General features: G+C 39.7%; 1 protein-coding gene across 3 annotated transcripts in view; it reads left to right on the forward strand.

Annotated features, from left to right (window-relative positions):
* The window catches only part of MCF2L2 (MCF.2 cell line derived transforming sequence-like 2), a 259,995-nt gene that overhangs the window by 127,491 nt on the left and 117,748 nt on the right, over positions 1-14,756 (forward strand). For all 3 annotated transcript variants that reach the window (XM_073896615.1, XM_073896620.1, XM_073896623.1), the window contains exons 14-15: positions 481-658; positions 5,662-5,741. In XM_073896615.1, the coding sequence (XP_073752716.1) occupies positions 481-658; positions 5,662-5,741 (258 nt within the window). The remainder of the gene's footprint in view (positions 1-480; positions 659-5,661; positions 5,742-14,756) is intronic.

Raw genomic sequence — 14,756 nt, forward strand, 5'->3', positions numbered from 1 at the left:
CTTGATCCTGCCTCAGTATATAGCCAACTCTTTTCCCCAGAACATTTAAACTCTTTTCTGCTTCAGGGCCTTTATTCAGGGTTCACCTCTTATTTTGAAACCTTCCTGTTTTGTAAAGTGGCCTAATGTCCTTTATTCATAGTCTGTGGCATCTTCCTCTACTACTGATGGACGTGGCTTCGTGAACATTTATCCACTCAATATATATTTACTGAGCACCACTCTGTGCTAGGCAGTGTACTAGGCATGGAGATACAGTAGTGAAAAGGATATGATCGTTGTCCATCAAGTGAGAGATGCAGACTCGCAGAATCACAATTCTGGTGCAGGGCGAGTTGTGCCATGACTTGCATATGGATGGAAGGGTCACCTGAAGGAAGTGAAATTGGGGGAAGAGGGGAAGAAAGGAGAAACGGAAAGCTTCATGTCCTCAGGCTCAGTGCAGAGTAACCTAGTCATGATTTGCTTTCGTTCCTGCAGACCAGAGCCCAGGAAGTCCTGCAGAAGCTGGGAGATGTGCAGGAAATATTTCACAAGAGGCAAATGAGTCTGATGAAACTGGCAGCCAGACAGACTCGCCCAGTGCAACCTGTGGCCCCCCATCCTGAGTCCTCCCCAAAATGGGTGTCACCGAAAACCAGCCAGCCCTGCACCTTAGGTAGGTTATTTGGGGGGAGGACTCTTTGTGCTCTTATGTTTCATCAGTGCTTATGAGGGTTGAGATTGTGCCTGTTTAAGATGCATAATGGTTGTTTTGACAAATATTATTTAAAATAAACCATAGATATGGAATAGTACAGGCATTGAAGACTATAGAGTTAGATAAAACTGAATACCTGTGTACAAGGAGACACTCACAGTCTAGAGGAGGAATAATATAAATGTGCAAATAACATCAGCATGAAATAGACTCCATTAAGGACCTTTAAAATGCTCACAAGATTCTATTATCAGTCCAGTGGTAAAGTTGGTTCTTTGTAAAGATAAAAACAATAGCTAAGTCCTTATACCAGTCCTGCATGGTCTTGATTATGAAAGCTTATTAGTAAGTCTTGAGATCAGGTAGTGTTAAGTCTTCCAACTTTGTTCTTTTTCAAGATTATTTTGGCTATTTTAGGTCCTTTCTATTTCCATATAAATTTCAGAATCACTTTTTAATTTCTGCTGAGATTATGCTTTAGGTTGCACTAAATTTATAAATCAGTTTGGGGAGAATTGTTATCATACCAGTATCAAATCTTACAATTCATAAATGTTATAACTGTCTGTTTATTTAGGTCTTCTCTAATTTCTCTTGGCAGTATAGAAGTTTTTTGGTTTTGGTTTTGGTTTGTTCTTTTTTAAAATTTTTATTTAAGTTCCAGTTAGTTAACATACAGTGTAATATCAGTTTCAGGTGTGCAATATAGTGATTCAGTACTTCCATACATCGCCCGGTGCTCATCAGAGCAAGTGCTCTCCTTAATCCCCATCATCTGTTTAACCCATCCCCTGCCCACCCCCTCTGGTAACCGTCAGTTTGGTCTCTACAGCTTGAGTCTGTTTCTTGGTTTCCCTCTCTCTCGTTTTTTCCCCTTTGCTCATTTGATTTGTTTCCTAAATTTCACATACGAGTGAAATCATATGGTATTTGGCAGTATAGTAGGTTAGAGTGTAGAGGTCTTAGCATTTCATGTTTTTTAAAAAACTATATTAAATGGAACTTACCATATTTAACTATCAATAGGAATATATTTCTGTATAAGATACAATCAGGTCAGCTGTGAATAGAGACCTTCTGTTTCAATCTTTATGCTTTTTTCCCCTTGCCTTAAATGGCCGAAAACTCCAGTACAGTGTTGAATAGACATGGTGAGAGCAGACATCCCTGTCTTTTCCCAATGTTAAGGCAAAGAGTTCCTTTTTTACTTTAAAGTATGATGTTAACAGTAAGTTTTTCACAGAGGCCTTTTATCAGCTTGAGGAATTTCCCTTCCCTTCCTAGTTTGATGAGAGTTTTCATCATGAATGATTGTTGACTTTTTCAGATGCTCTTTTTGGTGCATCTATTGAAATGATTATATAGTTTTTCTCCTTTATTTGTTAATATGGTGGGTTACAATGATTTATTTTCAAGTGTTAAAACAATTGTACATTCCTGAGGTAAACAACTCTTGGATATGTATATATGTTATTTGTTACTCTGTTATTTGAAACTCTGTTATTAAGCACATACATGTTCATAATTGTTATGTCTTCCAGATATTCTGGCCCTCTTCTAATTAGGAAACATCTCTCCTTCCCTCCTTATCTTTAGTAATACTCCTTGTCCTGAAGTCTATTTTGTCTGATATTAATATAGCATTCCAGCTCTCTTATGTTTAGTGTTTGCATAATAGATTTTTTTCCATTCTTCTATTTCTTTGTTTTTAAAGTGTATCTCTTGTAAGATATGCTTATATTTGGGTCTTGACTTTTTTTTAAAAAAAGATGTTATTTATTTGAGAGAGAGCATGCACAAAAGAATGCATGGAGGGTGGGGGGCAGAGGGAGAGGGAGAAGCAGGCTCCCTGCTGAGCAAGGAGCCCCAGGCAGGGCTCAGGGCTCAATCCCAGGATCCTGGGATCATGACCCAAGTGGAAAGCAGATGCTTAACTGACTGAGCCACCCAAGCGCCCCAATTGGGTCTTTACTTTTTAATACATTCTGTTAACCTCTGCCTTCTGATTGGAGTATTTAGTCCATTTATATACAATGTAATTATTGATATAGTTGGATTTAGAGCTATAATTTTGTTATTTGTTGTTTATTTTCTCATTTTTTCCTTCTGTTCCTCCTTTTCTGTCTTCTTTTGGGTTAGCAATTTTTTTTAGTGTTCTATTTAATTCTTATCATACCTCTTTGCGTTGTTTTTCTCAGATATATGCTTATGTATAGTCTTTTATATTTTATATATAGTCTTTTACAACTACTCTCTTAGTCATTTCCAGTGTTCTTTTTATTCCTTATTGTAGATCTGAATCATCAGTTTGTGTCATTCTCTTCAGGCTGAAGAACTTCCTATGCATTTCTTGTGCAGATCTGTTGACAAGAGATTCTTTTGGTTTTTATTTATCTGAAAATTATGGGGTCTTGGTAATTCTCCATTTCGTTTGGTTTACAGTTCCCTGTAGCCCATCACATATTGCACTTTTTAGAAGCAAGCCTTGATAAGAGTTTAGTGCATTTTTTTCTTGAATTTTCTGTGTGCGCACACACATACACACACACTCAACACACACAACCATGCACACTCAATACACTTATGCACACATCCTGCTCACACAAACAGATACTCACACACATAGAGACATCTTTTTGAATGGCTAGAAATAGGACTTGGTTCTCCTTAATCTCATTTAGGGCTCTTTCCCAAAACTAAATTATGCTCACTCCTGTGATTTTTCCTATGTCTTTGTTTTAAGGGATATATGTTTGTTACAAGTAAATAAAGCAGGAATGATAGCTTGTTTCTCTCTCTCTTTTTATTCTTTTTTCACAAGATCTCATAATGGACAATGACCCTTCAGCATAAATAGATCCCTGTCATGTCTGAACAGGTATCATTGACTTTGGCCAGACATCTTGCTCATTGTGCAGAACAATTCTGCACTTTTGTTTTGGATAGTAACTGCTGAGTATGGATTCAGGCAAGTCACTAACAGGATTTTCAAACACATTTTATCTGATTCCTTAGTAACTGAGTCTGTTCCAAGATAAACCATTATATTTCATAGTGTAAAGAACGTGAGGGAGCTGGAATCTTGGCTCTGACTCTTGTTAGCTGAGTGCCTTGGGTATACAACATTTAACCTCTCTGAAGTTTATAAGGAATGTGAAAAAATTCTTTTGTGGCTATAATAATAGCTAAAATGTACTGTTTACCATGATCTAAACACTTTGCATATATTATACTCATTAAGCCTCATAACAACCCTCTACTGTAGGCTTTCTCATATATCCACACTTTACAGATGAAGAAGTTAAGGCACAGAGATTACTCTGATAGATATGTGTCTTGTACATGGAAGAGCAAGACTTGAATGCCAGCAGTGTGGCTCCTTGCCCCAGCCTTGAACTTCATTGCTGTACTTACAGTGGGAAGGGTGGTGCTTCTCAGTCATGGGTGTTGCCAGTTATAATGTATGCACTCCTAGCATCTAGTTATTATGCCTAGAATCACTCAGCTTACAGGGATCTGGCAGAGAATGAGGAGCCCAAAGGATTGTTCATTGTTATGAAGTAGCTGCAGTGGTCATATAATAGGGGCAGCAAACAGTGCACTTCACTACAGATTTCAACAATACCTGTGAAAAAGTCCATAGAAAGCCCAAGTGGATTCCAGTTGACTCACAGAACCTGAGGGTTGGGAGGAATCTCTGGAGGCCACTGTTCACCACAGATAAGAATCAGAGTGATATGTTGGGGGCATTAGGTGGATGGCATTTTGGCCATGGGACCTAGAAATGCTCAAATTCTTAGGTTGTTCACAGGTATCCTGTGACGTTTCCAAGGGAATTGTATATACAAGGGTGTTGACTGTGACAAGAACTCAAAGTACCATTTACTTATTAGCCTTTCAGCCATCATCCCCAATGCAGCCCTCTGGTAATGCTGGGTTAGAAAGCCTCAAGGCCTAACCAGGGCTTCTCCTCCTCAAGTCCCATTCTTGTTGCCAAATGACCTTGGAGGCCTGAAGAAAGGATATCTCCCAGGTGTCGCAAGAGCTCTTTGGAAAGGAGGGGAGGGAGACAGAATGACAGAGAGACAGAGAGAGGAGAGCAAGAGCAAGACAGCCTAGTTCCATCCTGACTCAGCTAATTCATTCTTTACATAGTTGTCTCATCCACTAATGTGGTTCCATCAGTTCTGGAATCCAACTGTTAGAGTAGCAACAATTTCTGGCTGGGGTAGACATAGATATCCTCTTATATAATCATAGTATGATTATGTGAGTGTGGGGGGGTTGTGTGTGTGTGTGTGTGTGTGTGTGTGTGTGTGTGTGTGTGCATAGAGAGACAGAGGGAGAGAACACTTTCAAGAAGACTGTAAGGAAATGGTTGTGTTTAAGTGGTAAGATTTTAGTATTTTTTAAATTGTCTGTGATAAGCACAAATTAACTACCTGTGTAATAAAAAATATATTCAATAAATGTAGTAACTAGAATTGAATCTGGTCTTCTAATCCAAGAGCAACATCAATTGTGGTGTTATATAGTACAAAGATGAATGCTAAAGCAGCAGTGCATAAAAGAATCTATGAAGTGTGACTGTCAAGGAAGACTTCTTAAAGAAAGGGACATTTTCGCTGAGCCTTAAAAATGGAAATGATGGAAATCCTCTCATTTTTACCACATTATGTCTACTGATTTGTTGTAGTTTGATGTTCCATGCGGTGTTGTGTGTGACTTTTGTCTCTTTGGATCAAATGTTAAATGCCTGGGGTCAAGGGCTGTTTCTTTTCTGCATCTCTCCTTCACCTCCAGTTTCATCTCCCACTCGGAAATCACCACAGCAGCTCAGTTAAGCTTTGTTATTCAGTTGGCCCAGCCCAGGCAGGTGCTCGTCCAAGCCAGGCTACACGCTCTGGGTTATTTATAAGCTGAGTTGCCAAATTAATGGCATATTTTCTTTGTCTCTCTAGCTCCTCTTCAGAGGACATCTGAGGAAACTTATACAGGGACATTGGAAAAGGAAGACGACGAGACTAAATTTGAAGTCAAAGTAAGATCACCTTTCTCTTTTACAGTTAGAGATTTCTGATATGAGAGAATATTGTTGCCATAATTACCAATAAATGAAGTTCCCCTATCCCATACCTATCACAGCTCCACATGATGTGGCCATAAAGACATGTTGCACAGACTAGTGCTCTCAAGAGCTGAGTTTTGTAGGATTTGTTCCTTTTCTTCTTAATTGCAACTAAAAAAACTGTTTGGTCATGGATGTAATTGTTGGTAGATATTATGTTATTGAGGGAAGAGTCATTTTGTGCATCCCTATACTCTGACTTCATATTTAAAATTGGTAGAACAGTGTGTGGTTTATGTACAAAAACCATGGCTAAATTGCATAGAGCTGCACATGCTCACGTGCATGTACCACTAGTGAACTCTGAATAAACTGTGTAGATTGTGTGAACATAGTTTTCTTGCTTTTAATACTATGCTTTATTTTAGTAAGGTATTAATATTAGAGGAAGTTGGGGGAAGGGTACATGAGACCTCCCTGTATGTTTCTTTGCAAATTTATGTGAATCCATAATTACTTCAAAATACAAGTTAAAAAAAAAAAAAGCATAAGCTTTGGAATCAGACAGACCTGCATGGAAGCCACAGAAACCACTCTAAGCCTCCATTTCTCATCTATAAAAATGGGCATAACAACAGCTATCATCTGAAACTAATTTTGAGCAGCAAATGGAAATTTGAAAAGTGCCAAGCACCGTATAATTGTAAAGTAACATTATATTTAAATACCCAAATAAAAAATACGTTGCCGCAAAAGCAATCCTAGAAGGGGTCCATTTCCCCCTGCCTCACTAAAAAGTGAGTATCTGGCTGATGGAATGGTTCTGAAAGCAGAAGCCAGTAGACCCTGGGTCACTTGCACTTGAGCAACAGTTTGGATCCACCATCTGTGCCTAATGGGTCTGAATAGAGGACCCCACCAGTATTCCACCGACCATGCTGGAGTGAGGCAGAAAGCGGGTCTCAGACTTTTCTTCCTCCAGGCAGAAACAATGTGGCAAGTGGAGTTCCCAGCAGACTTCTTAGAGAAAGCTGCATTCTTCTGTTTGGTTATCCTTTCGTAGTTTAGGCAGACCAGGACATTGCTATCCCTGTTTCAGAATCCCCTGGGGTGGGAGAAATTGCTTTACCATGTCTTCCAGAGTTAAGTAACAGTCTGCAGTTTCACACAGTTATGATCAGCCATTTAAAAGAGTAAAGAGCAATTTTTTGAAATGGGCAAATGTAATGAAACTTCGCCAGACTTGACATCCATGAAGTCTGTGGAATTATTGGGTGACATAAAAAGGGCTTAACCATGATCACCTTCAAAACTGAGCATCACCCTACCCATCTCTGTACCCTGGGCTTCAGAGAATCTCATCTCTAAAGGTGAGAGCCTTGTCAAGTGCACCAAAGCCCAGATCCAGCCCCTGAACTTATGTGCTGTTGCTATTAACCCACAAATCAAAGTGATTTGCACTTACCTCACAGCTCTGTGATTTTCTTTGCCCCATCTTTAGACAACATATTTATGGCCTGCACACTTTATAAAGAGGCCATAGGAGTTGTGTGTACATGCACGTTCTCATATGAGAGAATCCAAATTCGAGTGAATTATTTCAATAAGTGTGAATAATAAAAATGAGTGCTGCTGTTTTATTGTTGGGGAAAAAAAAGGAAATACAGTCAGTAAGCACAAAGCACATTTTCTCAGGGAAGACCTTAGGATATTTAAGATGAAAGCTTCTCATAAGCTACACTTATTATTTACTTCGATTTTATTTTTGGTAAATACAGACAATGCAGAAACTAGGGCAGGGGAAGAATCAGAGGCCTATAGGGTTGGCAGATGTTGAGTAGAATCCAAGAAGCTCTGACCACTAGAATTTTGGTTTCTTCTTTTTTTGGCCTTGCTGCTTATTTAATTCAGACTCCAGGCCCATCCTGCTAGGATGCTGGCTCCCTCGTATTTAGGCAGTCACCAACAGCATAGGTACTGGTAAGCCAGCATAAGCCCATGTTACAATTGTCCTGGGCTTTAGTTTTTGTTTTTCCTTATTGTGACTTCGTTTGTGTATTTAATGAAGGGCTTTTCCTGCAACAACATGTATGTTAACAGTCAAGGCAGTGGAGGAAGCATTTTGGCAAACCGAGGCTGGCCAGACTCTACTTCTAAACACCAAGGCTATGAGAAGTGTGAGCAGAATCCATGTAGTTGTGAATGACCATGAGTAGGAAGGAAGAGGGTTTTTGAACTAAATCCCCAAATCCTAGACTTAAAAATCAATTCCGGACCAATAAATGCCATTAACGTTTGACAAGGTAGGTAATATAACTAGGGAAATCGTCGTTCCAAAATATGTAAGAAAACTAGTAAAAAAAAAAAAAGGGTAGGTTAGAAAAAAAGGTTTAGATTCACGTCTGTGTGATTCATGGTTTATTAGAAGGGGGGCAGGGAGGTTGACTGACATCAAGAACAATCATTGCTGCTTGTGTTTTGTGGCCATTGTCCAGGACAGATGACCAGAATGCATAACATGTAACTCTAGTGACAATCCTGACATCCTTGACCTGAGGCCTAGACCGCAAAGATGAAATGAAATCACAGCACAAATCATAACATTGTGATAAATGCCCCACCTTACCTTCCTTGGGTAAATGCTCACAGACCAAAAAAAAAAAAAAAAAAAGGAAATAAACCAAAACCACTCATGATTGCCACTACATTCACTGATACTCACTACAACAAAATCATGCTATGAATTTATCGTCATCAGGGAATTCATTTCCAAAAAAGACGTCCTGTCTTCTCAGGTGGAGTAATCCTTGCTTTACTGGTTGGAAGGAGCGTAAGCTGGCTGAGCTCTCGGGCCGTCTGGCCAGCCGTGCGGCCATGCGCTAGACTCACTGACGTGGTGTGGGAAAGCCCAGCCGTGAAGGAGATTCGCTGTGGTTGCTGGCAGTGGTGATGTGGCTGGTTTGGGTCCTTTACGTCACCAGCTGGAAGCTGAAAGCATGACTCACAGGAGCTGCTTTCTCAGGCTGCTCGCATCACAGCCTCTTCAGAACTGGAAAGAGGCCAGAGGCTGATGAAAATTCTTTTTTCATGAATGTGAACCCTCATGATACAGGCCGAGCTACTGGCTGTGAGCACCAACAAAGTATTCTTGGGCACCTGTTAATGTGGCTTTAGCATAGCAGAGGACTTTTTAGGCTTGCAAGCAAACAGCCTTCTTCATAAAAATTAAAGGAAAAAAAAAAAAAGCCAAGACAGTAAGTTACAGAATGGGGAGGTGAGGGAAAGGTTGCTAACACTGATGAGACCCAGACATTGTGCTGTGTGCTCTATGTACCCGATTTCATCAATACCTTGGGGAAGAAGATGAGGAAGCTGATGTTTCCCTTGTTTTATCCATGATGCAGTTGAGACTCTGAGAAGTTAAGTAAGTTTCCCTAAGGGTCACACAACTAGTAAATGGTGGAATGGGGATTTGAAACTCGTAGTTTATTTAATCTAACAGTTTACTTATCTATCTAACTTAATCTATTTACCTATAACCTATTAGTTACTTAATCTGCCTATCAGTTGACTTAATCTCTCATACTCTAAATTTCCTCTTCTGCAAAATGGGGATAAAGCAACCTCACAGGTGGTTGATTAAATGAGAACTATATGACTTCAATAACAATGATAATGTTAACGAATCAAAATAAAAACATTTAAAAAATGAGAATATATGGGGAGTACCTAGCATGATGCCTCATATATAGCAGGTTCTTAGTAATTTTAGTTTCCCATTTAATCCCATGTTTATAGATAGAATGTTCTGTGTAAAAGATGAAAAGTAGCTGAAGGATGGTCAGATTCAGGTCTTAAATTAAATAGCTTCTCCTAATCTTGAATGTGTACTGTTTTGCCAAATGATAGCTGATCAGGCCCAAACTCAGTTCCTTGTTTTCTCACGCCTTTGAATCCCCAAAGCTTTCATTTACCTCTGATTCTCAAGAGGAGAACTATATAAACTATAAGCACATTTCAGTGTTCACCCTCTATGATGCTTGAAGTCTGTTCATTCAGAAAATCCACCAAATCTTTGAGGCAGCCGCCATCTAAGCTTTCTGAAGAATTTCTAGAACCAAGATTATCAAGGTTTCCTATGTATTGCAGTCCTGAGAAGCTTATTAATAATGCAGATTCTCAATCTCTACCCTCAGATTGTGATTCAGGAGGGCCAGAATATGGTCCAAGAATCTGAATTTTTAACTTTTAAATTTAAAATTTTTGATTTGGTAACTAGAATGCAGGTGGTATAAGGACTGCATTTTTGGTCACACTGGCCCAGAAGTTATAATCATAGTTCATAAAGACCTGGGATAAAGGAGAGCTCATTAAGGTGGATATAGAACTCTTAGGCTAATATAGAGTCCAGAACTTAGTGAAGTAAGGGTGTGATTATATTAATCTATCAGAATGTACTTTCACTGAAGGAGCTATATGAAAAAGGAGAGAATAACAGTTAAGACCACTGTTAACTTTGCTCTTTGACCAATAAAAAACTGAGATGACTAAAATATTTCATTGGTCCAACCTGGGTGTCTTACTCAGCTCCATTTAATATATATTAAAGCAATTGCTATGGGTCATATGGAAACGATTCTAACATGGGCCCTGAACTCAGGAAACTTAACAAGTTTCATGAGCGAAACTACATATTTCAGATACTATAATGTAGAGAAGAATGACATACCTCCAGTAAAAGGAATATAACATGTTAGAAGGCAGAAGAGGGAACAGTTCCTAACAACGATATTGGGGATATTTTATAAAAGAGATGGCATTTGGACTTAACTTTGAAAAATAAATACAACTTTGAAAGGTGGATAAGACAGAGAAGGGCAGTCAAGATGGGGAAGGATGTAAAGTCTCAAAAGTCTGAAGGGGCATAGGCCATTCCGAGAATGGTTCGAGAAAGCCAGAGAGGTAGACCGGAACAGGTTGCTAAAGGCTTTGGTTAGAAGTCGTTGCCAGGAAGGGCACCTATGTATTAGAAAGATGACTCTGGTACGGCAATGAAGAGTAGACTAGAAGGCAGGCAGGTGGATCAGCTGCCAGCAGGTGTCACAGTCTAGGTGTGACTCCAGTGTTAAGAACATTCTAATGACAGAAAGAGGGAGATGGGCAGAGCTTATACCAATTAATCCAGATGTCCTCCCCAGTGCCTAGAACACACTAGACTGTCTCAGAAAGTGTGATGAATGAGGAGTAGATCAAGGTGAGAAGAAAGGGGAGAGATTTAATAGAGAGGGAAAGAAGATATTGAAGATACCTTAAGATTTCCATCGTGGATCTCTCACTGGATGAATTTGTTGGCCAATATAGAGCACTCAGGAGAAACAGTAGAAAGTGAGGACTTATGAAGGCTGAGTCCAACATTTATAGGGTTTTATAGATCTGTAATAGCAACCCACACCTTCTCTATGAGCTGTAGTCCCTCTCGCAAACACACACACTAATGAGAGTCAGCCAATTGACCTTGAGGTTATATGGAAATTATTTGTGAAATAGGTTAGGGACCACAGATTGGTCTAAAAAAGTACTTTTCAAACTTGTGATTTTATTTACAAGTTAAGATTTATAGACATATAAAAATAAGGTTACATTGACATTTATGCATTGAGGTTAAAATCACATGAAATCAAACAGCTTGATAAAATTCCGGATATATAGGCAACTTCTTTTCAATGTCCTTGGCATACTTACTTCCTTCACATTTCTTGGTTTGGGAATGGGAGAAAGGCATCTTGCAACATGTTTCTCAATTTCTGATATTTTAAACAGAGCTACAGACTTGTAAATCATTGTTAAAACAATATTGTAGTTTTTTAAGAAGATACTTTTCCCATAAACAAAATATTATAAACATTATTTAGAGTATTAGTCCAGTTTTTAAAAACCAATTTAACCAGTGAGATCATTGAACTAGTTACTAACAATAATGGCTGGGAAATTCAAGATCTTAGATAAAAGAGACCCTGGAAAATTTTTGAAATAGGAAAAGTTTGCATTTGGGACCCATTCCCCTATCTTTCTCTCTTCATTTCCCATTCCCACAAAGCCTCAGGACTACCCATGCCTGTCTTCTCAAGCCTGCGCTTCTCCTCCAAATGGCTTTAGTCTATAACATGTGTGAAAACCTTCCTCTCCTCTCCCCTCCCTCTTGGAAGCCCACACGCAATGTAGCTGATCTGGTCTAGAGGTAGGAGACTATCTGAATGTGAGCTAGTTCATAGCAATGCATGGATGATGAGTGACTGACAGATCCTTAACCCTTCTGGAAATACTTGCCATTAAAGAAAAAAAAAAAAAGACTGCCTTGACTTCTTCAGGCAGTGGCAATGAAGAGTAAGAAAAGATGTGCTGGGAAGAGCTGGTGAGATGGAGCAAACAGGACAGACTAGCCAGCTAGCAATCCAGGGTAGATTCTCTAAGTGGTTCCTGTTTTTCAGAAGTTCTTCCTCTTCTCCACATCAGAAACTCCTGAATCTCAAAAAAAGAAAAAAAAGAAGAAAAAGAAAAGGGTTTCCCCCCTTTCTCCAGCAGTTCCAGCAATGGAGAGGAAAAGGCAGAGCATCCTTTTCCGAGGCTGATGCTTTTTGCTTTTCACTCTGGGACTGGGTCTCTAAGACCACCCTGGACTGGACTGAGGCTGGAGGTGGAATGGCCTTTGGAGAGTTTTCGTCTTCTGTTTTTTCCCCACTGTCCTCCCTACACCCCACCACTGTGTAATTTTTCAATAATTCTGACTTGTCCTACCTCTTCATTTATTTTCTCTGGTTTTCACAATTAATTTACAATTTTGTAAAATGCTTAACCATGAAGACTTCTTGCAATGATCACTCTTTATATGTAAATGAAGAAGGTGGTTCAGCCCTTTATCTGCCTTACTTTTTCTCACAATGAGGTCTAGTAGCTTCTCTTTTAAAGAAATGTGATAATATAATAAATAATACTTTCACCTTGAATTACCAGATACCATCGCTTTAAAAGAATTGGAACTGAAATTGCTTTCCAAGCATCCCTAAAATCATAAAGTGAAATAATTTAACTGCAGGGAAAAGCTAATTTGATTCAGTTCAAATGTGGTTATCCCTCCTTTGGGGAAGAAAAAAAATTAATAGTCAATTGAAAATCAGTTATTGATACTTTATTTTTTTTAAGGTTTATTCATTTATTTATTTTAGCGGGGGGGGAGGGGCAGAAGGAGCAAATCTCAAGCAGACTCCCTGCTGAATGCAGAGCCCAACCAGGGCTCGATCCCACGAACCATGAGATCATGACCTGAGCCCAAGCCAAGAGTTGGACACTAGACCCACTGAGCCACCCAGGTGCCCCTAGCTATTGATACTTTAAAAAATTGGTACTTTTAAAAAAAGTTGGTTGATACTTTTAAAAAGATATTCTCCCGAGAGAGAGAGAGAGAGAGAGAGAGAGAGCGAGTGCACGCGCACACACACAGGAGCAGAGGCAGGGGCAGAGGGAGAGGGAGAGAGAATCTCAAGCCGACTCCTCACTGAGCCTGGAGCCCAACTTGGGGCTTGAACTCATGACACTGAGATCATGACCTGAGCTGAAACCAAGAGTTAGTTGCTCAACTGACTAAGCCACCTTGGTGCCCCTGAAATAAAATTTTTAAACATGACTCAGTTGTTAAGCATCTGCCTTTGGCTCAGGTCATGATCCCAGGGTCCTGGGATCAAGCCCCGCATCGGGCTCCCCGCTCTGCAGGAAGCCTACTTCTCCCTCTCCCACTCCCCCTGCTTGTGTTCCCTCTCTCGCTATGTCTCTGTCCATCAAATAAATAAATAAAATCTTAAAAAAGAATTTTTTTTTAAACAGAATTCCTTCAAGCTAGGCACTTAGCCTGTTTTCTCAATTTTGAAACACAACTTTCTTCAAAATATGGGGGAAACAAAACAATTAGATTACATGTTTGTTGAAAAGACCTAGGAAGTCATCATTCAAGGTGCTCCTAGAGAACCTGTATGTGGGTTGGTGTCACTTTGAAACTGGGGAGAGGCTGGGGTAGAAGTGGGGGTATGGGGATAGATGCTAGGCCTAGAGTAGTAGGCAGCTGCCTGCCTTCATGGCCACCCTTTTTCTTCAGAATAAAATGAACATAAATGGGGAGGGGCTTTTCCACCTGATCGGCCCTCCACTAGGGTGGTTTATGGGTCAATTCCCTTTTAAATCACCAGCTGGCTGAGAAAATCCACTCTTTAAGATACCCTAGGGACAACTCTAAGTCAGGGTTGACTGAAGGAAACAGGATATGATTCCACAGGAACTTGTGGCTCTGCTTTAAAAAAAAGCATCATTTTAGGGGCACCTGGGTGGCTCAGTCGGTTAAGTATCTGACTCTTGGTTTCGGCTCAGGTCATGATCTCAAGGTCGTGGGATCAAACCCGATGTCAGGCTCCGTGCTCAGGGCAGAGTCTCCTTGTCCCTCTCCTGCCCCCTCTACCCCTCCCCCAACACATTCACGCTCTTTCTCTCTCTCGCTCTAAAATAGATAAATAAAATCTTTAAAAAAATTAAAAAGCATCATTTTATAATTCAGTGAGGCTCCTAAGGAATCTCTAAAAAAATATAGCAGCAATTGGTTGGTTGGTCAATTTTCTTGGTTCATTATTTAAAATAAAAGGAATAGAAGACCCAATATTTGAAAAAAGCAAGCATTTATTTAAATATGTGGTTTTCCTTCTAGAGCTTTGAGGAAGTTTAATTTAAATTTTTTTCCCAAAGTAATCTGGCTACATTTTAGCTTTCATCTCAAAATCAGAAGCAATAACACCTATGTTGGTACTTGATATTACAAGCAGAGGGATGTTTCATCACCAATTCACACATCTCCCTCATTTTATGCAGAAGAAAATGGACACCCAGGGAGCGACTTGGCCAACATCTCCCAGCTAGTGAGAAATACGGGGTCTCTATTACACATGAGCA

The sequence above is a fragment of the Callorhinus ursinus genome, unplaced genomic scaffold (genome assembly GCF_003265705.2).
Source record: "Callorhinus ursinus isolate GAN/ISIS: 27379988/994484 unplaced genomic scaffold, GSC_fseal_2.0 scaffold1, whole genome shotgun sequence".
NCBI classification, from domain to species: Eukaryota; Metazoa; Chordata; class Mammalia; order Carnivora; family Otariidae; genus Callorhinus; species Callorhinus ursinus.